This window comes from Podospora anserina, chromosome 2 (assembly GCF_000226545.1).
Source record: "Podospora anserina S mat+ genomic DNA chromosome 2, supercontig 1".
NCBI classification, from domain to species: Eukaryota; Fungi; Ascomycota; class Sordariomycetes; order Sordariales; family Podosporaceae; genus Podospora; species Podospora anserina.
Genome location: NW_001914830.1, coordinates 121,471 through 149,100, shown reverse-complemented (window position 1 = coordinate 149,100; position 27,630 = coordinate 121,471). Strand labels below are relative to the sequence as shown.

The 27,630-nt window shown below is 54.1% G+C and overlaps 14 protein-coding genes across 14 annotated transcripts; 9 read left to right on the top strand and 5 right to left on the bottom strand.

The window, feature by feature from the left end:
• Positions 1-1,755: 1,755 nt before the first annotated feature.
• On the top strand, positions 1,756-2,406 carry PODANS_0_1130 (uncharacterized protein; the record flags this gene model as incomplete). The annotated part of the gene is made up of 1 exon (XM_001903123.1): positions 1,756-2,406. One exon carries the CDS (start codon positions 1,756-1,758, stop codon positions 2,404-2,406), a length of 651 nt encoding a protein of 216 aa, XP_001903158.1.
• A 576-nt stretch (positions 2,407-2,982) lies between these two features.
• Positions 2,983-3,549, top strand: PODANS_0_1120 (uncharacterized protein; the record flags this gene model as incomplete). The annotated part of the gene is made up of 1 exon (XM_001903122.1): positions 2,983-3,549. The coding sequence occupies one exon, from the start codon at positions 2,983-2,985 to the stop codon at positions 3,547-3,549; it is 567 nt and encodes a 188-aa protein (XP_001903157.1).
• An 89-nt stretch (positions 3,550-3,638) lies between these two features.
• PODANS_0_1110 (uncharacterized protein) lies at positions 3,639-4,802 on the bottom strand (the record flags this gene model as incomplete). The annotated part of the gene is made up of 1 exon (XM_001903121.1): positions 3,639-4,802. The coding sequence occupies one exon, from the start codon at positions 4,800-4,802 to the stop codon at positions 3,639-3,641; it is 1,164 nt and encodes a 387-aa protein (XP_001903156.1).
• Positions 4,803-5,108: 306 nt separating this feature from the next.
• Positions 5,109-6,095, top strand: PODANS_0_1100 (uncharacterized protein; the record flags this gene model as incomplete). The annotated part of the gene is made up of 1 exon (XM_001903120.1): positions 5,109-6,095. The coding sequence occupies one exon, from the start codon at positions 5,109-5,111 to the stop codon at positions 6,093-6,095; it is 987 nt and encodes a 328-aa protein (XP_001903155.1).
• Positions 6,096-6,747: 652 nt separating this feature from the next.
• On the top strand, positions 6,748-7,852 carry PODANS_0_1090 (uncharacterized protein; the record flags this gene model as incomplete). The annotated part of the gene is made up of 3 exons (XM_001903119.1): positions 6,748-6,781; positions 6,842-7,023; positions 7,091-7,852. The coding sequence occupies 3 exons, from the start codon at positions 6,748-6,750 to the stop codon at positions 7,850-7,852; spliced, it is 978 nt and encodes a 325-aa protein (XP_001903154.1).
• Positions 7,853-8,002: 150 nt separating this feature from the next.
• PODANS_0_1080 (uncharacterized protein) lies at positions 8,003-9,019 on the bottom strand (the record flags this gene model as incomplete). The annotated part of the gene is made up of 2 exons (XM_001903118.1): positions 8,003-8,059; positions 8,120-9,019. 2 exons carry the CDS (start codon positions 9,017-9,019, stop codon positions 8,003-8,005), a joined length of 957 nt encoding a protein of 318 aa, XP_001903153.1.
• Positions 9,020-10,836: 1,817 nt separating this feature from the next.
• PODANS_0_1070 (uncharacterized protein) lies at positions 10,837-13,302 on the bottom strand (the record flags this gene model as incomplete). The annotated part of the gene is made up of 10 exons (XM_001903117.1): positions 10,837-10,967; positions 11,031-11,130; positions 11,196-11,293; positions 11,357-11,860; positions 11,938-12,204; positions 12,278-12,685; positions 12,754-12,807; positions 12,872-12,961; positions 13,034-13,062; positions 13,226-13,302. 10 exons carry the CDS (start codon positions 13,300-13,302, stop codon positions 10,837-10,839), a joined length of 1,758 nt encoding a protein of 585 aa, XP_001903152.1.
• A 1,301-nt stretch (positions 13,303-14,603) lies between these two features.
• Positions 14,604-16,489, top strand: PODANS_0_1060 (uncharacterized protein; the record flags this gene model as incomplete). The annotated part of the gene is made up of 4 exons (XM_001903116.1): positions 14,604-14,853; positions 14,915-15,183; positions 15,247-16,109; positions 16,168-16,489. The coding sequence occupies 4 exons, from the start codon at positions 14,604-14,606 to the stop codon at positions 16,487-16,489; spliced, it is 1,704 nt and encodes a 567-aa protein (XP_001903151.1).
• Positions 16,490-17,110: 621 nt separating this feature from the next.
• On the top strand, positions 17,111-18,298 carry PODANS_0_1050 (uncharacterized protein; the record flags this gene model as incomplete). The annotated part of the gene is made up of 1 exon (XM_001903115.1): positions 17,111-18,298. The coding sequence occupies one exon, from the start codon at positions 17,111-17,113 to the stop codon at positions 18,296-18,298; it is 1,188 nt and encodes a 395-aa protein (XP_001903150.1).
• Positions 18,299-18,716: 418 nt separating this feature from the next.
• On the bottom strand, positions 18,717-19,182 carry PODANS_0_1040 (uncharacterized protein; the record flags this gene model as incomplete). The annotated part of the gene is made up of 2 exons (XM_001903114.1): positions 18,717-18,874; positions 18,942-19,182. The coding sequence occupies 2 exons, from the start codon at positions 19,180-19,182 to the stop codon at positions 18,717-18,719; spliced, it is 399 nt and encodes a 132-aa protein (XP_001903149.1).
• A 399-nt stretch (positions 19,183-19,581) lies between these two features.
• PODANS_0_1030 (uncharacterized protein) lies at positions 19,582-20,750 on the top strand (the record flags this gene model as incomplete). Its single annotated transcript, XM_001903113.1, has 2 exons — positions 19,582-19,822; positions 19,897-20,750. 2 exons carry the CDS (start codon positions 19,582-19,584, stop codon positions 20,748-20,750), a joined length of 1,095 nt encoding a protein of 364 aa, XP_001903148.1.
• Positions 20,751-22,352: 1,602 nt separating this feature from the next.
• Positions 22,353-23,637, top strand: PODANS_0_1020 (uncharacterized protein; the record flags this gene model as incomplete). The annotated part of the gene is made up of 2 exons (XM_001903112.1): positions 22,353-22,544; positions 22,606-23,637. The coding sequence occupies 2 exons, from the start codon at positions 22,353-22,355 to the stop codon at positions 23,635-23,637; spliced, it is 1,224 nt and encodes a 407-aa protein (XP_001903147.1).
• A 706-nt stretch (positions 23,638-24,343) lies between these two features.
• PODANS_0_1010 (uncharacterized protein) lies at positions 24,344-25,448 on the bottom strand (the record flags this gene model as incomplete). Its single annotated transcript, XM_001903111.1, has 2 exons — positions 24,344-24,787; positions 24,861-25,448. 2 exons carry the CDS (start codon positions 25,446-25,448, stop codon positions 24,344-24,346), a joined length of 1,032 nt encoding a protein of 343 aa, XP_001903146.1.
• Positions 25,449-26,107: 659 nt separating this feature from the next.
• Positions 26,108-27,448, top strand: PODANS_0_1000 (uncharacterized protein; the record flags this gene model as incomplete). The annotated part of the gene is made up of 1 exon (XM_001903110.1): positions 26,108-27,448. One exon carries the CDS (start codon positions 26,108-26,110, stop codon positions 27,446-27,448), a length of 1,341 nt encoding a protein of 446 aa, XP_001903145.1.
• Between the last annotated feature and the right edge of the window lie 182 nt (positions 27,449-27,630).

Genomic DNA, 27,630 nt, shown 5'->3' with positions numbered 1-27,630 from the left:
CGGAGCAAGGTGATAATGGCGTTAGATCGCACTTACAGCATCCGACACAGCTGTTTTCGCACTGCTTGCTTCCCGAATGACATCTGGAAAATTGGTTTGGAGCTCCTGTGCAGGCCCATCCGCAATATCATAAGCCCGTATGACAATGCCTCGTCGAACTAGATTGGCTGCCAGGTTGGCTACCATTGGCTTGCCCATAGCGCCAAGCCCGATAAACGCTATGATGCTGTGATATTCTGCGGATGACATGGTGGGAGATGATGCTGAGCAGGATAACAACGCGGACGCGGAAACTGGCCGGGTGCCGACCAAGAGAAAGGCTATGCGGGGAAGAAGTTGCCGGCCACCCAGGAGGGGTTGCTCTCTTTCCTATATATACCTAAGGTAGATACGTTTCTGTCTGAGGTACCTACCTGCTTTGTGCACCAGTTTCCCAGTATGGCTACAGGTACAGTTTGTGTTCATGCCCTCTCTACAGGCCATTTCTGCCTGCTGGAGGATTATTTTATCGAACCATACCCGTCACCTGGAAGCCGAAAGATGGTTCCTTCTCTATGCTTTTTGGTACAACACACGCCATCCATCAGGAGAGCCACGACCAATATTCTCTTCGACTTGGGGGTAAGACGGGATCCCTCTTTATACTCGGAGCAAATTCGTCAACACATCAAACTCGGCAGCCCATGTCTACGAACCCCGATGTGACGAAGAGTTTACAAAAGGGGGGCTTAAGGCCGAATGAAATTCACTTTGTTGTTCTGTCATACGTGTGTGCTCCAATATTATTCATCCACCATCACCCCCAGCTTGGATATCCATCTTACCCCAACCATGAGCAGGTACACTGGGACCACATTGGCTACCCGCCTGATTTTGCAAGTTCGTAATTCGTCATTGGTCACGGTTCAGCCGCTGTGCTTTCCGGGACCTCTTCGGCTTCTCTTAGGGGCAGCCACTCTTTCTTCGAGGCAGATTTGCTACCTGCCGGTAGAACAATCGAGCTATCTGACCCTAATATATCTCACCAAAGTAGCAGTGAGGCCGGGAAGCACGAAATCCAGAATCTGACACCCAACTGGACACAATGGCAGCCAATTCCGTCACTAAGATCCCGAAAGCTCTCGATGTTTTCAACGGCGGCTGTCTCTATCTCGTGGATGCGCCAGGTCACTTACCAGGACATACAATCTTCTTGCTCGAACAGAGAGCGGCTGGGTTTATCTTGCCGCTGACTCCTGCCATGATCGGCGGATCTTGCGCAAAGACAAGGAGATAGGCGAGTGGACAGACGAGAATGGCAGGAGTTGCTGTATTCATCATGACCGGGCGAAAGCCGAGGAGACTATTGAGATGATCAGGGGGCTGGAGGCAAAGGGGGTCGAGATCATTTTCGCACACGATGAAGAGTGGGAGAAAAGAAACCCGCTGCGGTTTTGGGGAGCCTGATCATACCCCTTCATGGCATTGAGACCATCCCGCCTTGCAGTAGTCCCCGCACCATGAAACCATGGGTATCAACAGGACTGAAATGACATCGGCTATGCAGTCTGCGTGGGGGGTGTTTAGGCGACGGCAGTTCAGTGTCCGTCCTGTGCTCTGCCGATCCCAAAGTACCTATGAAGGGGCCCGGGACTTAGTTATTTGTCCGACCCTTGAGATAATGATTAGCTATCTTTGAACCGCGAATTTTCTCCAACTTCCTTACCTCGTTCAATCTGCGATTTCAAGGATCCAGCATACTTGATTGCCAACATCATGTCTCGCCAGGCCCAGCAACAAGCGGCTAGAGATCGCTTTAATGCACTTCTGGGGCCTGCCCATTTCCATGAGGGCTGGGAATCCCTTCTAGCCCTTTCGCCGTCCTTCTTCAACGCAAGTGTGTCTCTTGCTTCAGTCCCGAGAAAGAATCTTCACTTGTCCTCCAAGAACCAAGCTTTGATAGGCTTGGCAGTCGATAGTGCAGCAACTCACCTGTTTACTCCTGGCATCAGAACCAATGTTGCAGCCGCTTTGAAAGAGGGGGCCTCAATAGCCGAGGTTGTCGAAGTTATTGAATTGAGCAGCACGCTGGGGATTCATGCTTGTAACATTGGAGTCCCTCTGTTGGTGGAGGTGCTCAAGGAAGAGGGGCTGCATGTCGCCGAGACAACAAAAGAGTTTGATCAAAGACAGGAGAAGCTGAAGGAAGAGTTTACCACTAAAAGAGGATACTGGCATACATTTTGGGAGGACTTTCTGAGGCTAGATGCAGACTTTTTCGAGTCATACCTGGAGTTCTCGGCGGTGCCCTGGACTAAAGAAGTGGATGGAAAGGTAGGAGGTGCCTTGGAGCCAAAGGTTAGTACTTATCGCATGCTGAACAGGCACCCCCCTGAAGAAGTTGGTAGTGACACGGCAATACGATAGGTGAAGGAGCTAGTATACTGCGCTTTTGACTGCGCTTCGACACATTTGTACAAGTAGGTCAAGTGTTAGCTTCAGGAACCTGACACCTACTAACAAGTCCTAACTAGGCCAGGTCTGAAACTACACATCAGAAATGCTTTGGGATACGGTGCTACTCCTCATGAGATTTTGGAAGTGTTCGAGATTGCCACACTTTTGAGCTTGCACACCGCTCATGTCGCTGCACCTATCATTTTGGAGTTGAATGCGCAGAAGGGAACAATTTGAGGGTGACAGATCTGATGACGGTTGCATATTATTTCAGGTTCGGAACCGATTACCGAGTGTTTTTGCTGCTTTCCTTTTCAGCCATTGATTAGGTAGTTCTTATTGATATACCGTGAAATGTCCATGTAAAATAAATGCACGTGTGCGATACACATTTACTCTGATACTTTGTACCTTGCGGTATTACATGTCCAGGTATGAGTTTAAAATGGTGCGGTTCACTGCTGAATGACCCCCACTCGGGCATAAAAAGTAACTCCGAGTCTTGGAAAAGGACTGCACCTTCCCCCCTCACTTGAAGTTTTGATAATGCTTGCAATTTCTCGGCATCCCTTTCATTACTCTATTCCTTCGTCTTGCTATCAATTCCCCTTGACTTATTGCCTCTTGCCTTTCCACCTCCAAATCTACGCCAGTATCGGTTGCAAGATGTCGACCGACCCCAAGTTAGCTCCCCTCCATCGACAGCTCTTTGAAGAAGGCTTGAAGGTGCGACGCGAAGTAGTCGGAACCGAATATGTTGAGAACGCCCTGGCAAACGGATCGACCGAATTTTCCCGTCCCGGACAAGAGCTCGTCACGGAGTGGTGCTGGGGCTGGGCTTGGACACGCGATGGCTTAACGAGGAAACAGAGGTCACTACTCAATATTGGCATGCTCATGGCGTTGAACCGAGCCCCCGAACTGGCTGTGCATATTCGTGGTGCAAGAAACAACGGCTTGACTGAGGTGGAAATCAGGGAGGCCATTCTACACTGCACGACTTACTGTGGTGTGCCGGCCGGGGTGGATGCCATGAAAGTGGCCGAGAAGGTTCTGAATGAGATGGCGAATAAGGGAGAGAAAGATAGGGAACTGGGTAACAAGGCAGTGTGATATCAGTCAAAGAGTTCAGGGGCTCAGGCCTTAAGGGGTAACGGCTCCACTTTTGTTACAGTATGGTCAAATAGGTACACGTTGCAATCTCAATCATCCAGTGACATGTCTATCACCAGCTTGCCGCCCTTTCCCTTCTTGTACTCCAGCACAAGATCGTTTAGTTTCTTCAAGGGGTAACTCTTGATCCGTGCCTGGACATTATGCTCCGCCGCAAACATGACCATTTCCCTCAGCATCCTGTTGCTCCCTACAAGACTACCTCTGATAGAAATGTCCCTAAAGACCACGTCTCGGGCAGAAATATGAAACCCATTAGCGGGAAACGAAACCAGGATGCATCTTCCGTGAGCTCGAAGTAAAGAGACGCCATAGTCCATAGCTCTTTGGCTTTCAGGCAAGACTATGACCGCATCAAGGCCCATGTTGCTCCTGTCTTGCCTTTGATCCTCTTTCCCCATCTCCTGGACAATATCCTCGGCTCGTGAAATCCTCGCATCCACGATTCTCACAGAGAGGCCCTCTTTCTGGCGCAATGTTTCCTCAATCTCCCCTGATACACGCAACGGTTCATCCGCAACATCAACACCAATCACGCCCAGTCCCATCTTGGCCGCAAACTGGAGCCCAAGATGTCCCAGCCCACCACCGCAGCCCATGATGCCCACCTTTTGTCCTCTTTCCAAACCGCAATTTTTAATGGCAGCATAAATGGTGAGCCCCGCGCACATCAAGCTTGCTCCTTGGACTGCCGAAATGCTGTCTGGCAGCGATGTGACCTGTCGACTATCAACAATCGCGAATTCTCGAAACCCACCTGGGGTCGAGATTCCGTGGTTGCCCGCCGAGGCACAGTAGACACTGTATCCCCCACCGTCCACATAAATGTTTTTGTCGTTGTCTGGCTCGCGCGAGCATTCAAAACACTTTCCGCAGGGGCGGAATGAGCGACCTGGAACGCCGACCCGGTCACCAATCCTGTATTGAGATGAAGAGTGCTCTGGGAGGGACACCACGACGCCTGAAAACTCATGGCATCCAATGTGAGGAAATGAAGGCGGGAAGGGGGGCATTTGGCCTTGGGCCATCACGAGGTCTGTGTGGCAGTACGATGCAGCCAGGACTCTAACGAGCATTTCATGGGGGCTATCGGCTGTGAAACTCGGAAGCGGTAGTGTGGTGAGTCGATATGGTGCGTTGAACGATGGGAGGATTTGGGCTTTCATTTCGTTGGGGAGCATAGAGGAATCCATTCTGAATTTGAGCCAGTGAAGACGACTTCACAACTTTGAGGAGAGATGAAAACGTAAGGACGCGCTCGACTTGGCAGCAAATAGGTGATGCTACCTCCAACAAGTTCGGAATGCCGCTATATAGCTACAAGTCACAGCAGTACCTGTCTGTGGCTTGGTGGGGCTGCTCTGCTTCCTCGGAGTCAGTAGTGTTTTCCGTAATTTCCCCCCCAATTCTACCAGTTGACTATCTTCTCACAGAAAAGCGAAACAAAATCTTTTGAAGCAAAACTTGACTTCCATTTTCACTTTTTCGTCTCTTCCATTATGGAGTCCTCACCAGTAACCGTTACGATCTCGGCCCTGGACGCAGGCCACCTCACACTGCCAGAGCGATTGTTCGTTACCGACGCTGACTCCGAGAAGCGTACCACTGTCCCGTCTCTCTCCTTTCTCATTCAACACTGCGCTCCTGGAAAAACAAGACCTACTCGGATGTTATTCGACCTTGGGGTAAAACGAGATATCGAAAGATACACCCCCTCTCAGCAAGCACACATTGCTGAACGACAACCTGTTATTGTATCTCCAGACTGCAGGGAGAGCCTGCTATCTGGCAGTGCCACCATCACTCCGAAAGATATCGACCTAGTGATGCTAAGTCATGTACACTGGGATCACGTTGGCACACCGTCAGACTTTTCCTCGGCCACCTTCCTCGTTGGTGCCGGCACCCTGGATCTCCTCAAAAATGGGGACGGCCCGCTCTACCCAGCTGATCTCTTCAACGACGACGAGTTGCCGTCCGATCGAACAATAGAACTACCGCCTGTTTCCCTGTCCGGGGTTGGAAGTGGTCGGCCCCAAAGGACACGGCCATCAGACTCAGCACTGGCTCGCATCGCGCCCTATTTAGATGCTGATATCTGGACCTGGAGGCCTCGATTCACCTTTTCGTCCACGTTGGATTTGTTCGGGGATGGGTCTGTCACGGTCATTGACACCCCAGGTCATCTCCATGGACATGTCAATCTGCTTTGCCAGGTTGCCAACTCAAAGTATGTTTACTTAGGAGGCGATTGCTGCCATGACCCACGTATTCTGGCAGGAGACAAGGGGATTGCAATGTATCCGGATGGAAGGGGAGGGCTGAGAAGTGTGCATGTTGACACCGGGGCTGCCGCCACCTCGCTTGACAGAATCAGAGACTTTGTTGAAAGCTGTCAACGGCCTGTTGAGACAGAAGTGGTTGTCGCTCACGACGGAGCCTGGAGGGAAAGAAACAAACACCGGTTCTGGCCGGGAAAATTGTAGCAGCCGCGAGCCATGTTTGTGGCATGTCGTACAGAAAAGAGATAGTTCGGTTGAAGATAAACATGTGAGAAGCGCATCACCAATCACAGCCATCTTGTACTACTAACAAGCATATGTCGTCAAACTGAGGCGGTGAACTAGTTCCTGCCCGTCAATTCCGCCTACCCGGTTTTCGCTTCTCGAGCCCACGATAATTGTGCCACCTCGGAAATCTGGTGTTTGGTCTTCTTCGCGGCACAGAGCTCGATTCTATCATCCAAGACACTGCAAGGTGACGCATGAATCACCCGTTTGCTCTTGCTGCATTGCAGATGTGGGGGATATGCAGTGTCTTCTGATCCCCCTCATTCCCAGCCATACATACCATCTACATGCCGAGCAGACGGCTCTGGGCCACAGATCGGCAGTTATCTTCTGGCAATGGTTTTCCACGGAACAGGACGGGAGGATCGGGGATTTTTTTAGGAAATGTGGTTGTTTGTCAAACCACAGGTACATGTAGATGTCTATCGGAAGTCGTTGTTTCTCGTGGTGTTGGTGTTGCGTTCACGGCGACCTTTTGAGAACATCACTGAAGCCCCTCCGCTCTCGGCCAGAACACTATTTAGTGTGGCGAGCAAACATCATTACTTTACCAGCATCAGGTTCTGCCATGTCATCTCCCAAGGATACGGTGGCGTTTATCGGTATGTTTATCATCCCGCTGAATGGCGTAGCCCCGAGGGGTCCTAATGAAAGCAAACCAGGTCTGGGCGTGATGGGTTATCCCATGGCCAGGAACCTTCGGGCTGGCCTGGGTTCTGACAAGACGCTCCTCATCTGTGACGTCAACACCGATGCTCTCGAGAGGTTCATGGCTGAGGTCTCAGTTTTGGGGAGAGGTCCAGTCCGGATTGTACAAAATGGATTCGAGGCAGCCAAGCAAGCTGTAAGATGCCACCGGTCGTCGTTGGCTGCATGGGTGAAACGTTTCACTGATAAAAGTTGATGCCAAGGACACGGTCATCACTATGCTTCCAAACTCTTCGTCCGTTCTAGCCGTTTATCTCGATGCGTCCACTGGAATACTCCCGGCACTCCCCGAACCTTTGGACCATAACGCCTGTGGCTCAAAGCTGCTCATGGAATGTGGCACAATAGAGTCGTCAACAATTCTCACCGTCTCTCGCTCCATACCCGAGAACCGGGCAACCTTTGTGGATGCTCCTGTGTCCGGCGGTCCTATGGGGGCTCAGAACAAGTCCCTAACTTTTATGGTCGGCTGTCCACCACCGCTCTCCGCCTCTGTGTTTCCCCTCGTCAAGTCTTTTCTGTGTCATATGGGTGATCCAGACGGTACCTTCCTTTGCGGAGACGTTGGAGCCGGCACGGCATTCAAAATCATCAATAATTACCTGTCAGCCATAACGTCGCTGGCTGCATCCGAAGCTTTAAACATAGGAGTTAAAGCTGGGTTAGATCCCCGGTTACTGACTCAAGTAATCAATGCCTCCGGGGGTCAGTGTTGGGTCACAAGCAAGTCAAACCCGGTACCAGGGGTTCAAGATAATGTTCCGAGCACCAGGGGATACGAAGGGGGTTTTAGGATAGAGCTTTGTGCCAAAGTGTTGGGAATGGGCTCGAAGCTGGCCCGGGATGTGGGTGCGAGAACAGTGCTGGACGAACCTACACTGAATGCGTTTAGTGAGGCGATGGAGGACGAGAGATACAAAGGGAAGGATGCCAGGGTCGTGTTCAAGTGGTTGAATGATCAATGAGCATGTCTTTCAACTTTACCTACGTACCCCTATTTCCTACTCTTGGTAACAATTCTAGCTAAACTACCTGTCTAGGTAGTTACAAGTCAACATGTGTCTATGCTCCTCGAAAACCCTCTCTCCTCCCCAGCCTTGATTCCTTCCATAATGTTACCACTTGAGAACCTTTTGCGGAAAGAACTCATCAATCAACTCCATGTAGTAAGGCTGTATTCCATCTTTTGTTAGCAGTTTTCCTTCTGGCTGAGAAACACGGGGAAACCATACCTTCATCTTTTCCACATCCGGCTCCTCGTCCGTCTTGCTATACAAATCATAAGGATTGAACGCCTGCACCGCCCTCAACAGCACCTCGTCACCGTCAGCCATAAACTCTTTGTATGCGCCCTCGTGATGCCACGGGTAGAAGCTGTGGTACCGAATCATGGCCAACGCCTCTCTGGGCAAGACGCTTTGATCCTTGAGCACCAGGTAAAGGAACTCATCGTGCCCCCAGCTCATCATGAACTGATCGATGCCTTTCCCGGGGGTGTAGATCCCATTCTTGGTCCCATAGATGGGGTGTTCGCGGTCGGGATTCTGCCCGAACGCCTCGACAAAGACACACTTTTCATCCCATTTGCAGCCGACAGGGAACGTGTCCCCCACGACGTCCCACTGCCCCGTCGAGCACCCTTTGAAGAACAGCATGAGCTTCCCCAGGTCGTGAACTAGCCCCGTGACTTGCATCCACCTCGGCTTCCCGTCCCTCCGAATGGCCTCGGCACTCTGCAGCAGGTGTTGGATCTGGCTCAGGTCGGTATCGGGATCGGAATCATCAATCAGGGTGTTGAGCCGCTCCATGGCCTGCCAGATGGTCATCTCCTCCCGCTTCCTCTTGGGGTCAAAGAAGTGCGCCCTCATTCTCAGATTGTGCTCCACCGTCTGCCGGGCATGCTGCTCCGAATAAAAGTCGCGCACGCGCTCACAGGCCGTTTCATACTGGCGGAAAGAAGCCTTGTCTTTGGCCACGTCAAATTTGGACTCGGAGTCGTAGGCTGTGATGGGCGACGAGAGGCCCTTGAGCTTGTTGACCTTGTCGACGGCATCAGAGATGACTTCCAGAGCCGCACCGTCAGCCAGCAGCAGAGGCGGCTGCTCGGAAGCGTAGATCGCCGAAGGGGCCATGGACCGGTGTGCTGGGCGCTGCAGCTCAAGAACCGTCTAGTGTGTGATTTGTCACCTGTAATCGCCCGGAGGCTCTGTTGTGTGTGTGTGCGAACTGTGACCGGCTAGTCAGCCAGAAAACGGAACGAGGGACTTTCACAGTGTGAGCCACCACTTACTAGCCTGGGGAGTCTTCTCTCTCGATGTGACCTGAGCTCACGAGGTCGTGATGAGCAACGCAGCAAGGCAAAACAGGCGAACTACCTAGCAGGCGGTCATGTGGTGTGGGCTGTGATAGCAACGACGCCCAGTGCCGACAGAGAAAGCCACTGCAATCCTTCATGGACGGAGCACACCGCATTTTATACCCCCGAACAGCCGCACCTCGATCGATCATGAGCCACTAGGCGGTAACGACGGCACCATGCCCAGCCCAGAGCGGAAAGAATGTCACTCAAGAGTCAATGGGAAATGCATGATTGCTCACCGCACAAGTCCAAACGAAGTGTCAGTCACCACCTGGGAAGGCATCTGGGAAAAAGAAGCATACCGACGAGGCTAGTGTGACGGACATGAGCAGGAGGGGTGGTACTGAGACACAGAGAAGGACTACACGAAAAAGAAAAGAAGATCAGACCATGGAGAAATTCGGTGTCGTGAACACAGGTATGTTTGCCTCGAGGGGTGTGCGTCCACAGTGTGGACGCCGGCATCTGGACTCATAATAGGGTACGGGGACATCGCCGGTGCGCCAATGTTTGCTTCGGCAGGCGGTTTGCTCCAACTCGACATTGTCTTGGTCTGTGGGGGGTATCCGGGCACCTGCATGAGCGTGTATGTGTGTAGAAGTCTCCAGGCTGGGAGGACAGGACGGATATGCACCTCGGTTTCCATCATCGAGATAAGATCTCCCCGGCCGTTCGGAAGATCCCACACCCTCCCCAAGACAGTGCCATGCGTCTCCCGTGACCGTCGTCCTGTGCCCTCTCTACCTGATGAACCCCTTCCCGCGATCCCGGGATGCGGGTACTTCCCAGCAATCCGGCACACATCGGCTGAAATTGCTCAACAGGACGTTGAGCCTTCTAGGAACAGGAAACGTACCCCGGGAGGTCAGCCGGACTCTTGGGCTCCCATCCACAGTTCGGAAGAAACATGCTAGATTGCTCGGAATCGGGCAAAACTGCGCGAGGAGGGGAGGGGAGGGGGGACGCTTGAGCAGCCAGCCTCATCACCAACCCCGGTCCCCGGTCCCTGGTCGGGAGCACTGCTGAACGCATGCGCCCCGCACCACCAAGTCCTAGGTAGTGGTATGGGGGGGACAAACATACACTACGCTTCCTGCAACATGCGGGCAGGCAGCATTAATAGTAGCGATGGCAAACCCGTTTCCTCTGCCCTGATTTCTGTGTCCATCACGCGCCGCCACCCGTTTTCTTTTTTCCCGCACTAGGAGGTCCACGTGATAACCGAGCTCGCCCATTCGTTCGAGGTTCAGCCTCCTATGCGTAGACGTAGACGAGTTGCGGCCCGACGTTGGGTGGCACCCACAAAAGAGCGGCGAGCTGCACCTCGAGATGAAGGCGACCAAAGTTGCCTTACACGTGCGGTAGACATGCATTAGCTTCTGGTGTTGTTGATTCACAGGCTGACCTGATCTCGTAGCTAAGTGCCGATTCCACTGACCGACACAGCAGTGACGATCGGCCTAGTTGAGAAAACCGCTCCTCCTGCCTGAACTCCAAGACACACGCAGACTGCCCATTCCCTCATGTCCCATCCACACAGTACATTTGCCCTCATCTTGAAAGGGCCGCAGACATGTGAATTAACAAGCCTTATCGCCAGCGCCAGGCTTTCTTCATCTGTTGCTGGACCTCCAACGTGGGACGAGCATGGTCTTTCTCGGTCTGTTCGAGAATGGCCAGCATGGCAGTCTGGTCCTGGAGCCTGCTGAACAAGTGACCGACTACTCGACTGTTAGCAAGCCAGTCCTCCACAACCGAAAGGCAAAAGGGTTTGAAATTCTTACAGGCTGCAATTGCCATGCAGGCAGTGAACATGCTTGGAGCTATGCTCTTGTTTCCGAGCCCAATGCCACAAATTTCTCGCACCAGTGCCTGAACGTGATTCTGCCAAACAAGTGTCAGAACAGCTAGGTCATCTTTCGTCTTATAGGGTCCTTGACATGACCTACCGTCAGCGCTTGGGCCTCATCCATCGAGGCCATCCCATGCCTTGGTTTGTTATAGAACAGAAAGGCTGAGGCGAGAAGAAAGTGTTGCATCCCGATAACTGCGGCAACATTCGTAGTTAGCTTCAGGGACAGGAGCTCGAAACATGCGTCGTGCGCCTCACCTTGGCAGCTTCTCAGATACCAAATCTCTGGAAAGGGCTTGGTATTGTCGTTTTCTTTGACGTAGGGCACCCAAAAGTCAGATTCCTCCCTCAGCATGGCCAGCTTGTTGCTGTCTCCCCTCCCCATTCGGGCCGCCCAATGTTCATTTTCTTGGACGAGCAGCTCCCACCGGTCAGACGTGCGGTTCGCCTGGTCACCATGGCAAAAGTTCAAAACGTTGGCGCAGTGCACTACAGCTCTGTTGGCCCAGTAGTAATCGTCTTCAATATCCTCGTATGGATCTTTGCTGGGCAGCGCGGAGACCAGGCTGAGCTTTACCGTGGCCTTTTTCATGACAGCATAGTATATATCCTGCCGCAAACCCACCCAAAACGACGCGGCGGCCAATGTTCCCGGGGCGAGGCCCTTGTGACGGGAGACATAGCTGTTTGTATACCCGCGAATGCCCGTGAGATGCACGTGGCTTTTGACATCTTGTTCGTCCATCAAGAGGGTTTGGGACTCTGGAACCGTGTCAGCATGTCCTTGGTTCTGCTATGCCATGGTCTCTATCTCTAGATGCGCAATATTCATGACGTACCTTGCATTTCCTCCATGACTCTTAGAATGATGGCTGCAGCGAAACAGTTCTCAGCCAACCTGGGCTCGCGGTTGACCAGCACCGCGAGACCCCCGCACTTGCTGATCTTGTTGATGTTTTCAATGCACCGGAAAGCATAGACCTGGGCCTGCTCCTCGTAATAGGATCGACAGGTATTGGCCTGATGCCGGGCAGATAACGCCAACATGGCGTCTCGCAAGATGGAAGACTTTGCAGCCCTACGGGGCACTTCAATCTGGAATGATTCTGTTCTCTGGTGTTAGCTTTTGCTTTGCACTGGACACCAGGACGGGAATTGACAAGGTCACGGCGCACATACGGTTTGGATCGCACAGGTCGAGCCAGAGGGCCAGGTTTTCAACAAAGTGACGGATGAGATGGCCTTCGGTACCCTGTGGTAGTGGCCACTTGGAAGGCTCCTCAACGCCGAGAAGAGAGGGTTGGACCGCAAACGGCTGTTCTTCCACAGCAGACTGGTGCCCGTCTACAGCGAATCTGGTGACAATGGCAAGATCACTGGGCGAGTGTCTAGACTCGGGCGGGACTGAGGATTCCTGGGAGAGGGTAGCAGATGGCGGGGCTGTCGCTCCTCCTGGCGAGGTAAGCTCTGGCGAGGTAAGCTCTGGCGAGGCAGCATAGTTCAACAAGTCAGTATCAAAATCTTCAGCCCCGCTTTCCGGGCTGGACTGATCATGCCCGACTGTCGTGGTCTCATCGATCCAAACATCTTTTCCAGCCGCAGCCGTCGTTAGCAACCAAGGCACTCTCTGCCAGCACCCAGAAGGACTGACATACATCGTTTTGGAAACCTGACCCACTTCTGTTTCCTTGTGAATTTAAACTTGCCATCTGCAGGCAGTCTGTCAGCCTCAGATGATGTGTGAAATAGAGTAGAGAAAGGACAAGAACTTACTCTCGGTGTTGACACGGATCTTGAGGCCGGTTGGACGACAGGCCCGGCCTGAAGTTTGGCAGCGGCCACATGTGGGTGTTACTCGATCACCTATAGTCTGCTCGTCAATACTTGGCCGTGCATATGGGAGATGTTGCGGGCTGCTGCACTGGCCGGACTAACATTTCAGATGCTGCTCCCGACAGTTGATGCTGTTATGGTTGCGTGGGTTTGTTAGTCTGGGCAAAACAGAAGAGGGGACGGGATCGGATCAATCAGATCATATCAGATCGGATCGGATCAGATCAGATTAGATCAAATCAAACCAGATCCGTGGGCTCCAAAAAGAAGACAAGGAAAAAGGAACACACGCACCAGCCAAACTTGGCCAGACCGGGTAGGGCGCCGGGAGACGAGCCGGAGGCGGAGGTGCTCGTGCTTGGAGATGCCATGCCTGCCCACAGCACTGGCGATCGGAGGCGGGACGGGACGGGAGGGTTCTGTCTGGGCTCCAGCTGTCGGTGGCCGCGAGAAAGCCGAAACTCACACCAGCAGGAGAAGCGCAAGCATGCTCGGCTGTGCGACGGGCGGGACGGTGGAGCCGTGGGCAGTGGAGGGTGGAGAGAGGAGATCCTGTCGGGGAGGTGGAGTATGTTGCTGCTGCTGCTGCTGCTGTTGTTGTGGTTGTTGAGAATGGAATTTGTCGAGCGAGAGAAACTGCGAGAGAAGGCTGGAGAGAAGAGAAGCTTGACAATACGAGACCCGAGCTTGCACACACGCGCGGCTTGTGGTTTGGGGCTGATATCCTCACCCAGCCAAGGGAAATGGCGCCCGATGAGATGGAATTACAGGCTTGTTGCAGCTGCCAGCAGCAGTGGCAGACTGGGGCGATAATGCAAGTAGTGGTCTGGGCAAAGAAATGGAAGATGGAAAGAACCGTGGAAGATTGATGATGGACCTAATGTAAGCAGATATGTCTGTGACAAGTAAAAAAAGAAAGTCAGACTGGGCTGGCTGCTGCACCTCCATCCCACCTGGCATCAGTCTGCGTTTCTCGATCGGGTCCCGAATCACGATGCGGGGAAGGGCGCCACGGCGCTCTCCATATGGCACTGCCATCTTGCATCTTCCATATTCCATTTTTCATCTCCCATCCTTCTTCCCCTTTCCCTTTGCATTCCCACGCACCGCCGCGGTCGTGACAGACGTCTACCCAGGTACACATTCACTCTATACTAGGGCCTGGAGGTATGGCACCTTACCTTGGGCATCGGGTGGACACTCGACACTAACAGAGCGCAGGTACATAGAGTCTAAAACGGCGCCCGACTGTTGCCTTGGCCAAAATTGGCCTAGTACCTCCAGGTTGAATGCCTCCCTCCAGGTACCCAACATATGTTTCAGCATGCATCTCTGTCTGGAAAAGGGCACAAGGGGCAGCTAGGAACCAGATGCTCGGATTGAATCATGGCAGGGGGCTCCAGGTTCCATGCCTATGCGAGTCTGCAACTCCATCCAGTCTATCTACCCCGCTGTAACCCGCCAAACACTCCACAGCGTCACACCTGGGCTCCTCTGCGATTGGATTGTGAATTATTTTTCCGTGGAGTTTGTGCAAAGTCGGGGGGCGATGGATGAAAATGGATCGGCAGTCAACGCGGCGAAGGCACGCGACTTTTAAAAAGTCCTTTTCTCCTTCATGTGAGCGAGCTCGTCGTTCTTTGGTAGCTCCAACTCTTCTATACCCAACACCATGGCGTCCAGTATGGCTTCGGATGACAAGCCCACGCCTTCTCAGGCCGCGGCTGGCGATGAGAAGGGTGCTGGCCATTTCACGGCGGCCGACCGCGTGATCCACGGTGCCAGGATGGCCACGGAAAAGGAACAAAACATGACGTTGCTGCAGGGAATCAAGCTGTATCCCAAGGCCATCGCCTGGAGCCTGCTCATCTCGACATGCATTGTCATGGAGGGATATGACATTTGCCTTGTCAACAACTTCTGTAGGTGCCCGCTCCGTTCATCATGCAAGGCGGCTGGCTGACCACAAGGGCTTTCCCGCAGACGCCTTTCCTCAATTCAACCAAAAGTACGGGGAACAGCTGCCCAACAGCGAGAAGTGGGAGGTGCCGGCCCCGTGGCAGGCCGGTCTCAGTAATGGCGCCATGGTTGGTGAACTGATCGGACTGCTCATCAATGGCTGGGTGTCTGAGCGGTTTGGTTACCGGTGGACCGTCATCGCATCCTTGATGGTTTTGAACGGGTGGATTGCTCTCTTTTTCACGGCGCAGAATGTTCAGACTCTCCTGGCTGCCGAGATTCTGTGCGGTGTGGTAAGGTTGCCCCGGATCGCAGGAGGAGCAAGAGACGCTGACAGTTTAATGATGTGGTCGTAGCCCTGGGGCATCTTCCAGACTCTTACCATCACTTACGCCTCCGAAGTGTGCCCGGTCGCTATGAGAGGCTATCTGACAACCTACGTCAACTTTTGCTGGGGACTGGGCCAGCTCATCGGCATCGGAGTCATCATGTCCATGCTGGACAGGCGGGACGAATGGGCCTACAGGATTCCCTACGCGCTGCAGTGGATGTGGCCGTTACCCCTCGCCGTGGGCATCTTCTTTGCCCCCGAAAGTCCCTGGTGGCTCGTTCGACAAGGCAAGTTGGACGAGGCCAAAAAGTCCCTGCTGCGTCTGACCAGTCTGAATCGGGAGGTGGACTTTGACGCCGACGAGACAGTCGACATGATGGTGCACACGACGGCTTTGGAAGAGAAGACGACGGCCGGCGCCAGCTACTGGGACTGTTTCAAGGGACATGACCTGAGACGGACAGAGATTGTCTGCATGGTGTGGGCCATCCAGAACCTGAGCGGCAACTCCTTCTCCAACTACTCGACCTACTTTCTGAAGCAAGCCGGACTGGGCGAAAGACAAGCCTACGGGTTTGCGCTCGGTCAGTATGGAATCAACATGGTGGGTGTGTTCAGCGCTTGGTTTCTGATGAGCCGTGGCATCGGTCGGCGGTCGCTCTACCTGTACGGGCTGTGCGGCTTGTTCGTCATGCTCATGGTTCTTGGCTTCCTCGGACTGGTGCCCGAAGAGCAGCGGAAGCAGGGCGCCATTGCGACGGGCAGCATCATGCTCGGATGGGCTCTCACGTATCAAAGCACGGTTGGAACTGTGTGCTACTCGCTAGTCAGCGAGATCTCGACCAGACGGCTGCAGATAAAAACTGTTGCCCTTGGCCGTGTTCTCTAGTGAGTAACCCCCGGTGCAAGCTTTCACGCACACTTGTTTCATACTGACGAATGACAGCATTATCGTGGGCATCATCACTGGGGTGCTCACCCCATACATGCTGAACCCGGGGGCCTGGGACTGGGCCAACTATGCCGGTTTTTTCTGGGGTGGATCGTGTTTCCTATGCATCATCTACACATACTTCCGGGTACCAGAGCCAACCGGACGCTCCTTTGCCGAGCTGGACCTTCTCTTCCAGAAGGGAGTCAGCGCCCGCAAGTTTTCCTCCACCAAGGTGGACGTCTTTGAGGACGAAATCAACGACGGGCTTGTGGATAGACTCCAAGCCCAGAGGGGGCCAGATGATGCCAAAGTAACTGGGAGGAAGGCGGCATAGTCGTCTTGATTTATGTGAGAAGGGCGTGCTTTGTTGATGGTGTGATGCCTTATGAGTGACGGAGGGAAGGATTGTACTGACAGCCCGTACACCAACGCCTATGGAAGTTGACGGAAACAGGCGGGGTGGCTGCCAGATACGGATTACACACACTAGTTTATGTGTATATAATATATAGTAGTAATGTTTTAAGTTCATGAGTTATTCTGGTGTCCAGAAGAGCAGGGCGCTGTGGAAGCATTAGGGTATGACGTATTTCGGGGCTCTCCCTTTGAAGGTAAGGTTTTGACGCAGGACCTGCCAGGCCATTTTTGGTACATTATGTGCATTATGTATGCGTCGAGGGCCCAATGACGTAGCCACCATGCTTGTACATACCTTGTAAGGAGAGGAAGCTCTGATTACCTCCAAAAGAAACACAGACTGAGAGACAGCAGCGATCTAGCCTGTCAACTATCTATGAATGAATAACTGGTATCTTGATCGTCGAGCTCAAGGTTCAAGGCTCTTGAAAACAGTGAGTAGGTATCTAATGGCCGTTGACAACTGCCTGGTAGGACCATCGAAAGGCTTGGCAGCTGCAGATGACCCCACCTAGGGAGAAGGGTCACCCCACCTCTCATGAGCAACGGCCACTCCCCATGCCGCTGCCTGCCACTGGCCACTGCCACTCACCAGTCAAAGACAGACAACCCGCCCTATTCCATCATCTACGACGACGAGCTGTTTATTTCCAACTCAACAACCCGCACGCACATTCAAGCCGACCAAGACCTCACAAGGACAGCAAACAAGCGCCGAGCCATGTCGACAAGCCCGACATCCCATACCCCGCCTAGTCACAATGCTCCGCGACCGAAAGGTATGTCCTGTTTCCTAGTTACCTACCTTGCCCTGCGCTTCTATGTCCAGTCCCCTACTAATCACCATGTTTCTCTGAGAATAGGCATCTTGAAGAACTCGTACCGCGGCTCCCCTCCCATCTCGCCTGTCGACCAGCCGACTCCCAGCTTCCCACACAGCCACACTCCTGACCATCCCCTCACCCCCAAGGAGGCCAAAGAGCTCACCATTGTCAACACGCAATACAATGCCGGGCACCGCCGCTCCTCGTCTGTGGCCGGCACTCGTCCGGGCGTCTTTCGTGCCCGCACACCATCATCGGCCCATGGGGGCGACTCGGAAGAGCAGAGCCAGCGTCTCAAATGGGACGAGGCCAACCTCTACCTCACCGAGCAAGAGCGCACTGCCACCATGAAAATCAACGAGCCCAAGACCCCTTACGCCAAGCATTATGACCCATCCGAAGACCCTTCCGACGACGACGACGTCGAGATGCCGGAGCCGCTGGATCCAGGCAGGATTGATCTGGACCGTGTCGACGGCGTACCCCCTACCCATCACGGCTCCAAGCGCAAGACTGGCACCGGTGGGACTCCAGGATCAACAGAGGATGACATTCCCGGCCTGTCGCTGGGTGAGCCCGAGGAGGAGGTGCCCGAGCACGAGTTTGGTGATTTGGCCAGCAAGAGACCGAGGGCGGTGCACGTGGACAGCAACGGGAGCATGCATGACACGGATGGGGAAGAGTATTTGGTGGGTATGAGCGCCGAGGAGAGGGAAAAGCATCGCAAATTCGAAGAGCTCAGGAAGAAGCATTACGAGATGAAGAATGTGGCCTCGTTGCTGGGGCATCCTGAGGACCTGGAGGATGCTGACGAAGGAGAAGACGACGAGGATGACGATGAGACCAAGAAGGTGCCACCGGTTCCTGCGGTGCCTACTGCAGGAACCCAGGGAGGTTTATAAACAATTGCAAGCGTTATTTGTCTCTTATTCGTTTTCTGTTTTCTCCCTCTCTCCTTTTTTTTTTTTTTTTTTTGTTTTTTTGCGATTCGCTGTCCTCGACGGCGGGGCTGTGGAGTTGAATCATGACGGGGAGCATTTGGCGTAGGCACGCTGGACATGAGGAATGGTGGTTCTATGCATATTCAACTTGTCTCTAGGGCAGGGAGGTATCGTTGACGGTCTAATTCGATTGCTTTCGTCGCGCTTCTTTGTTCTTCAGGCTGTATATGGCCACTGTCTATGACCCATGCCAACTACCTTACTCCAATTCCCAGCGCACCAGTTACGCTCCATGCCTGTCCTGTTTGCGCCAGGCCATTTGATTGTGAGAAATGGCGCGACCCGTGCTGTGTCTGTGTCTCTGCTCTATGGTCATTCTTCAGAGCAGCCCCTTGCGGGCTAACTCGACCTTCCTCGCCGCCTCTCCGGCCTTGAAGCCTCCGTGGGACACACATATCCTTTGACCCTCAGCCAGTTCAACCTTTTCTTCGTGCGCAGGCCAGGGGCAAGGGCAGTGGTGGGGGAAATGTACACAGGCTGTTAAAAGACGGATTAGCGAGCAATCCCACAAGGTAGGCTGACAATGTTGGAAATGGCAACATACCAAGCGTATCGGGACAGAGGTAGTTGTCGCAATGAAGACGGGCATACTGGGCGCGATATCCTGCCCCATCGCTCGGCGCATTCTGCTGTTGTCGCTGGTGCCCGCCATGACCGTGACCGTGATGTTGCTCCTGTTCGCCGCCACCACCTCCGCCAAACATTTGGTCAAAGAAGCCAAACTGCGCCGAAATGGGAGTGAGCATGGTCGCGAGGGCGAGCAGAATCAAACTAAGAGAGCGCATGTCAAACGTATAGGCACTGATGGGCAGTGCGAGTGGTCAAGGGGAGGATTCTAATGTTCAATGCGAATGGCGCAATCTCCCCATTGGAAGGGATCAGGAGTTTGAGGTCATCATGGATTCGGACAGCTGGTCTGTTAGTCTTATCTTATCAGTAACCAACTGGTTGGCTCTGGCAAGGTCTTGGCAGGAATCTGGATGATGACTAAGCATGGAAAACTTGCACCCCGGCAAGTCACCCACCGGTGCCGAGCAAGCTACGGACAAGGTCCAGGAAATACTCTATACCACACCGTCGTCGCCCGTCAGTCCCGCACCGACCGACCCCGTCATTTTGCCTCACCGATCTGCCAGCAGTGAGCGTGCGATTGGCCGTGACCAGTCCGCTGCAGAGAGGTTCCAATGAGCTTCGTACAGCTGCAGCGGCCCCTTCAGAGGGGGGCTGCTGCCTCTTTGCGTGGCACCACCACCACGACTACTGTCACCGGTCTCGAAGAGCGATTCACAAGGCTAAGGATCACGCTGCAACAGACCAATGCCGCCCTCCAGGGAACACGTTATGCCTCGGTCAAGTCGCAGGGTGCCTACAGGATCCCTAATAAAAAGACAATAGCCAAGAAGATGGGCGCCAAAAAGACTGGTGGTATGTTGACGAAAAAGCAGGAGGCTATGGAGCGGGGGAGACTGCGCCGGTAACTAATCTCTGGCGCCCGCTAGATCAATATGTCATTCCCGGCAACATCATCTACAAGCAGCGTGGTACAATATGGCACCCAGGCGAGAACACAATCCTCGGAAGAGACCACACCATCCACGCCGCTGTTGCTGGCTACGTCAAGTACTACCGCGATCCCGCCCGTCACCCAACACGCCAGTACATTGGCGTCACCTTCAACCGTGAAGACAAGCTCCCCTATCCCCCGGGCGCCCCCCGCCGGAGGAAACTCGGGTTGGTGGCTGTCCCCCGCAAGACCGAAGAGGCCCCAACCACCCCCGATGCTCTCTCGCCCAGCGGCATTCCCCTAGCAGTTACTCGTCTTCCGCAAATAGAGATGTCAGAGGAGACGGCTCCAGAACCGGTCGAGGCCGCCGTCAGAGAGTCCGAAAAGACACCCCTCAAGGACGGCAACTCGATCATCTCCGCCCTCATCAAGGACAAGCTTCACAAGAGACGGTTGCAACAAGCCGCCGCCGAGAAGGAAAAGAAGCGCCTGAAGAAGGAGGCCGAGATCCGCATGAACACGCGTGTGTTGAGACTGCAGGACGACTACAGCTATCGTGAGAGCAACTGGGAGATTGGTCGCCTGGTGGGTGACGTGGGAACCATCCCAGGATCGGAAAAGATGGATTCCCGAAGGGCCAAGTTCCGCCTGCGTCGCAGAAAGAGAATGTGCAGCTTCAACGCCATCAAGAAGCGCAAGGCTGCCAAGGCTCAGCTCAGGGAGGAATACAAGGCTCGTGTGCGGGCAAACCGTGAGAAGAGGATTGCCGAGAGACGCGCGTTTGCCGCCAAGGTCAAGGCTGGTGCTGCTGCGAAGGGAGGAGACGCTTCCGGAAAGGTTGAGGCGTGAACCATCTGTAATGATAGGAAATGAAATGTACATTATTGTCAAGAGTAAAGCATGAGAGGGAAGTGGAAGCATACTCTACTGGTATGCGTCTCATTCCCTCCCTCTCCTTGTTGAGCATTTTGCGGACCTGGATGCAGGGGACTCAAGAGGACGGGGTATTGGAATGTGAAGAGCCCGATAGGGACAACATCTCGCCTACAACAGGTGTGCATTGTGCCCACCTTCTGGTCCTTCATGATTCATCAGTCTCGTCATGTACAGTCCCGGCCACATCATGGCTTCTCAGACGCCTACGAGAGCCGGTAGTTGCGCCGCCGACGGCGGCAGTCCACAACTCTCTGTTCCTTCTTCTGGGGAGCTGGAAGAACATGAGTCTGGTCCATCAACGCCAGCACGCAAGAAGGTTGTTTTTAGCGGCGAGAACCTGAGGTATAACAAAAAGATCTTGAAGCAGGCCCGTGAGCGGAACAGGGCCAGCAGCGACAGAGGCAGCGGCCGTGCCCGGAGTAGGAGCAGAAGCCCACAGAAGCAGAAACAAGGTAAATACCATTTCCCTGTCCTGTAGATGTGTTGAAGCGGCAGACTGGCTGACATGGTTTAGTCGTCTTGGTAGAACAAGGCGACGCGCATGAACAGATCAAAAACAAGCTGCAGCCTCGGGGCCCTTCCAAATCACCAGCTCCTGTTGCTTTTCGGACGGCATATTATTTTGGGATCAGGGGTGGGCCAACCTATGCCAGACCAGTGGTAGGAACTGGTCTTCACCAGCACCGGCAAAGCCCTGACAACGAATCTCATCTCTCCTCAACAAGCGCCACCAAGAAACGGAACCTCGAAGCCCCCCCTGAAATCTTCCCAGCTCCCAAACGAAGATTGCTTCCACATTTCTTGCGGTCTCCATCTCCATCTCCGCACGTGTCGCATCGTCAATATGAGCGCATCGCCCTCGAAAACAGCGAAGACGAACTTGGTCAACTAGATGAGCTAGGTGATCCAAGTCCAAGGCCAACCAGAAGACTCATTCTACCAACCTCTAGTCCTTCTTGGGCCAGAAAGTCACCAGTGCACCAATCCCGCTCTCCACAACGACAACGGCCCTCTACCAGCACCGGCTCAACAGCCGCGACAGATGACGGGAAACAAGTTGCTCGTGCCTCACATGACTCCAACGGGCATGAAAATGGCGAGCTTCCCTTGTTGGTTTCGAACGCGAGACATGTCACGCCGCCCTCACGAGCTGGAGTTCCCCGACAGGAAAAGGCGGTCTCTGTGTGGCGGTTGGCGAGCCCACCCAAGGTCAACATTAAACAAGTGCCTGAGCCAGAAGTTGTCAGGGTAGACAGTGACAATACCAGCGATCAAAGCGGCAATGGCGATGCAAGGTCAGAAGACGATTTTCGCATTCAAGGCGAAACACAGCGGCGGTTCAAAAGGGCCAAAGAGGCCAAGACCGAGCAGGAGGTTAGAGGTAACCAACCGCGGACAGTGGAAGAGACAGCTATCCGTGTTCCCACTCTCCCGAATGGTGAGTTTCGACAACGGGATACCTGCAAGAGCGTCAATGACAAAGCTGCAAAGCCAAGCGAGACTAGTCCCATCACCATGTGTGGTGAGCGGCATTATTCTCAGTGGACGGGTACATGGGATGGCGAAGCACGCAGGATTCCCGGAGCCGGTGCCCTTTTCCCTGAGGGATACGAACCACGAATCAATGAACCATATCCATGGATTTGTCCAATTCGGGATTGTCAAACTGTGTTTCCAGAGGCCTGGGCCCTTGGGGGGCATTTCAGCGTTGGTTACCCACCTGTGCCCGTGATTTTTATGAGGAGTGATGTTGCTGACCTCTTTCCAGGCAAGTCACTGGGCTCTTTTACTCAACGATAACCGCGATGGCACCATGTCCATTCTCGGGAAGCGAAAACTCCCTGATCCTAGGACAGGGAGAATGCCCGCGCTGGTGATCTCTCGCCAACCACTCGATCCAGCAACTGCCCCCCCAAAAGCACCTCCTCGACAACCGGGAAGGAGAAAGAAGACGGAGAAAAGAGTTCCCCTGTCCGATGTGACCCCCAAAAGGCCCAAAGAGACACCGGTGCCAGTCCCTAACCCCTACAACACGCCTGGACGACGGTCAAACAGTTTTCTTGTCGTCGACCTGCCTGCCCGTAGCAACACGTCGTCCAGACATTTTCATGTCCCTGATCAACATGCAAAAACACCTTTACATGACAAGAGCACACCCACCGCGAGCAGTGGCCTCCACTCTTCAAAAGAAACTAGGCCTACTGAAGCACCGAATACCAGGCCAAGTAAAGGTGGCTTTTCAGGAGCTAGCGGCAGCGACGAAGCCATCTTCGCTTTGCCCACCCGTAAATCCTTGAAAGGAAAAGGTGGCGTTCCGGTATCATCACGAGCAGCAAGGGCCCAAGTGTCACAAGAATGCCTGACAAAGGCTGGTGTTGGCGGCACTGCCCAAGGCCTAAAGGAGAGCATCACATCCACCAGAAAATCTGGATGGTTGTCCAAGTCTATGTCATTGACACGCCCAACTCAGCAAGCTCCAGAACGTCCTGCCCAAGCCGTCTCTCGGTCCAAGCATTCGGCAGCGAAGCGGTCAGCATCAACAGCCTCGAAGACCTCCAAGTCAACTCCAGCCTCTGTTGGGGCAAGGCCGCAACGATCAGGAAGGGGTGCACCGCCATTGTCATCTGCCTCTTCTTCTTCTGCCTCTTCCCCATCGCGGGGAGTTGTACCACCTTACACAATGTCAGACTGGGAGATTGCCCCCGGCCGTATCCGGGTAGGGATGGGAGACAAATACGAGAGTAAGTCAACCTCTGATCCTGTTCTTACTTCTATTCCTCTCTGCGCACCAGGAAGCTGACGGCACACGTCATGCAGATGTGGCCTTTTCCTCGACCTATCTCGCCCACTCTTCGATGTCTGCTCTTCCTCTGACCCCAACTATTTGCTTTCAGCTGCTCACCATCCAGCCGGGAAGCAGTGTCCACTGGCGGCCCTCTACGGCCCCAGGCAGTGTCCAAGAGGAAGAGCCCAGGACGAGGGTTTGTTCGGTTGCCCAGGGTATCGTCAAAGTGAAGCTCTGTGGTCAGGAATTTTCATTGGGCCCGAATGGCATGTTCAAAGTGCCAGCGGGGGAAAACTGCGAGCTGGGCAGCGTGTGTTACGGGGGGGCGGTGGTTCATATCACTTGTGTAAATGAAGGGGAAGAGTACTAGCGATCCAAGTAATTAGTTGTTTTATGTTGTACCTATTTATGCACATAGCAATTTACACCTGAATTCTATCTGCTGTCCTGGCAGGTGACTCGACCCATGAAGCAACCCATTCCCTCCCCGGAAAGAAAAACAACAGAAAAGCAGAGCAAAAAAACAACGCCAACCACTCCCATTATTCCCGTGTCTTGTAAGAGTGGGTATCAAACTGCGCCTTTCTTTGCCTCCAGAGCCATGTCTCTCCCAGGTCGCGTACCATCCAACCTTTGCGTAATGACATGGAAAGAAAAACCCAAACGCCCCAAAATATGCATGATTGTCCTTGACTCGGTCGTGCTGGCTCTCGGCCCGGACCTAACGAAAGATCTTCCTCCCTCCTGTCCTCGTGGGAAATCGTTCAACGCCGCTCTGCTGTTGCTGATGCCAAATCTGCTGCATACCCACTCCGCCGCCTTCCAAGCCTGTCTTGTAGCGACGCATGGCTTCCCTGATGTGCTCTGGTCTTAGCGGACCACGCCTCTCCTCGACAGGTGCGGCTGTGTTGCTGGCCGTGTTGTCGGCAAGCCCCAGCTGTCCAGAGTGAGGCACACCGCTGCCTTCTCCGGTAGTGGCCGGTGATGGAGCAGCCGTGGCAGGCGGCGTGGGCAAATCCGTCTGCTTCTCCCCCGTCTTGTCAATCCACTCCCCTTGCACCCTGCGGGCATTCTCGATGATGTCGCCGATAAAGACCTTGGCCACAGCACGCATGCCAATCACAACGTTCTCTGCTACGGACTGCGAGATGGTAGCATTGACAAGCTGTAGGAGAAGGGTTGTTAGCATGCGGACTTGTCCAAAAAGAAAGCGAGACGGGGCTTTTTGCGATGCTTACTCTCCTCACGGCAGCCTTACTCAAGTTGGCGGCTCGCCAATTTTCGAATCTGTCAAATTGCTCGTCGTTGAAGGCGCCGATCAACATACCCCTCTGTCTATGTTCCTCCTCCTTTTGTTCTTTGGTCAGGGCAGCGCCAGTAGCGGCCACCTCTGTGTCCTCCTCCTCGTCGCCGTCTCCGTCCTCACCTGCACCCCCCGCGGCGCCGGGTGCAGTGCTCTTTCCGCCGGCACCGGACACCACACTGCCGCCAGGGCCAGCAGTTGATTTGGCGGTTCCGCCAACTACCGAGGGAGTTTGTTCGCGTGCCTTATCGGCCTTTGACTTGCGGCCGCGCTTCTTCTTGGGGGGGCCGGTAACGCTCATGCTGACTTGACTGCCCGAAACGTGGCTCATGGCGTCAAAATCGACCGAAGGGGATCGCGCACCAGCAAGGTCGTCTGGCGGGGGGAACGAGGTTTGGCGAAGCGGATGGGCAGATCCGGGGATGGACGAGATGGACATGGTGGAGGCTTTGCGTCGCTTGAGAGCGGGCGACTGGACGCTGGCGCCATCGGCGGTGCGCTTTTTGTTGGGAGTGCTGTTCATTGCGACGCTGTTGTTGCGAATGGACGTCGAGGGGGGAGATGGGAGAGGTGAGAGGTGGGAGCGAAAGAGAAGGTGAATACGGCCCAAAAGATTAGATTGGCCGCGTCGTTCGCGAAGAGGTCCGAGCTCTTGATTGCTGTCTGGTAGATACCTCCTCCTACCTAACCTAACACAGGGACCTGACCTGGTAGAGATTGGCTCCCAGGCCTTTGGTATATGAGGTCCCTTTGCAGATGGAATATTTTACTTGCCTGGCAAGGTGAAGTCGAATAGGTATCCTTTTCTGAGTTGGTCGAACTTCACCAAAGCTCCAAAGTTGTTGTAGAGATAATAGATTGGACATCGCCAAGACCATGGCCCGTGCCACTGCTGCGCCAAGGTCCACTTCGCTCTGCGCTAAGTAACCCACCTGCCCCGCGTCACCAGGGGGGTGTGGGGCAGCGGGACACTGCAGCGTCTGAATGTCAGCGATTTATTTTTTTCGAGAGGGCAAGCTCACTTTTCGGTCCGCGAACAGGTGGACGCAACACAATAGGTCAATTGAGTGCCATAAGTCGCAAAACAATGCTAAGGGGCAATGAAGTGATGTGCCAGCCACAGCTAATCGCCAGCACCTGTGCCTCTGCATACCTTGTCCATCCCATATACCTTACACGTTCATGTATTCATTCTGCCCCGATTTGCTGCAGACTACATACCCTGACGTCAAACCTCCCACTCCTCTCACCCAGCCTGCTAGGTGTCGTCCGCCACGTTCGGGTATCCACAGAAATATCAGAGTTTGGGATCCAGGGTCCATGAAAAAAAACTCGCCGAGCAGGGGACCGGAGTCTGCCAATCCTGACTCGACCGCTTGCGCCATCGGCCTGCCATTGTATCATCTGTCTCCCCCTTCTACCAAACAAGCAAACGAGTTCCCCCATTTTTCCTTTCAACGGCGACACATTTCCGCCCACTCCGAATCATCCATCGTGTATGCGCATTCCGTCATGGTTCAGTTCGCATCGCCCTCTCGCAGCCAGAGCCCCTCGGGTGCCTCGTCCGCTGGCGAACCCCGGCGCACCAAAAAGTCCAAGGGCAAAGATGGCAGCAGCAGCAAGAAGAAGCGCCCCAGCGCCGCCGACGACCAAGATAGAGATGACACCAAGGCCAGCGGCAACGGCACCAGCGTCCGTCAGAACGCCGAGAGACGTTCCAGCATGAGCAAGCCGGCCCGCGACTTCCGGGACCAGCCCGAACCCACGCCAAAGAAGAAGAAGAGAAAGACATCGACCTCGTCGGCGGCCGTCCCTGAGCCCGCCATCGCTCCGACACCGGAAGAGGCTGGCGAGACGTCGACCCGCTCGCCGAGCCCCCTCATCGACTTTGACGGCCTCTCCCGCCCCAGCCGCGGCACTCGGGAGAGGTTAGACGAGTCCCCCGAGCAGAAGGAGCTGCGCATGGAGAAGATGAAGGGCGCCGTCCGCACCCTCCTCGAGTGCATCGGCGAGGATCCCGACAGGGAGGGTCTCCTGGCCACGCCCGAGCGCTACGCCAAAGCCATGCTCTTCTTCACAAAGGGCTACCAGGAAAACGTGCGAGACATTGTCAACGGCGCCATCTTCCAGGAAGGCCACAACGAGATGGTCATCGTCAAGGACATTGAGGTGTTCAGCATGTGCGAGCACCACCTGGTGCCCTTCAACGGCAAGATGCACATTGGCTACATCCCGTCCAACGCCGTCATTGGCATCTCGAAGCTGCCGCGCATCGCCGAGCTGTTTGCTCGCCGCCTGCAGATCCAGGAGCGCCTGACCAAGGAGGTGGCGCACGCCATCATGGAGGTGCTCAAACCCCAGGGTGTGGCCGTGGTGATGGAGTCGAGCCATCTGTGCATGGTCATGAGGGGGGTGGAAAAGACGACGACGAGCACCATCACCAGCTGCGTCCTGGGGTGCTTTGAAAGGAAGGAGAAGACGAGAAACGAGTTTCTGAGCCTGATTGGCGTCAACCGCCGGTAAAACAACTGATACCCTTTGCGTTGACAAGGTGTTGCTGGCTGTTGTGATTCTTTTCAACAAAAGAGCAGGATGGGTGGCAGCGATGCCTAGTACAAATATTCGGGAATACGGTGTGGTATTTTGCTTTTTCTGTACCTTCCCTTTTGTTTTCTCTCTCTTTTTTTTCCTCACAAAAGAAGATA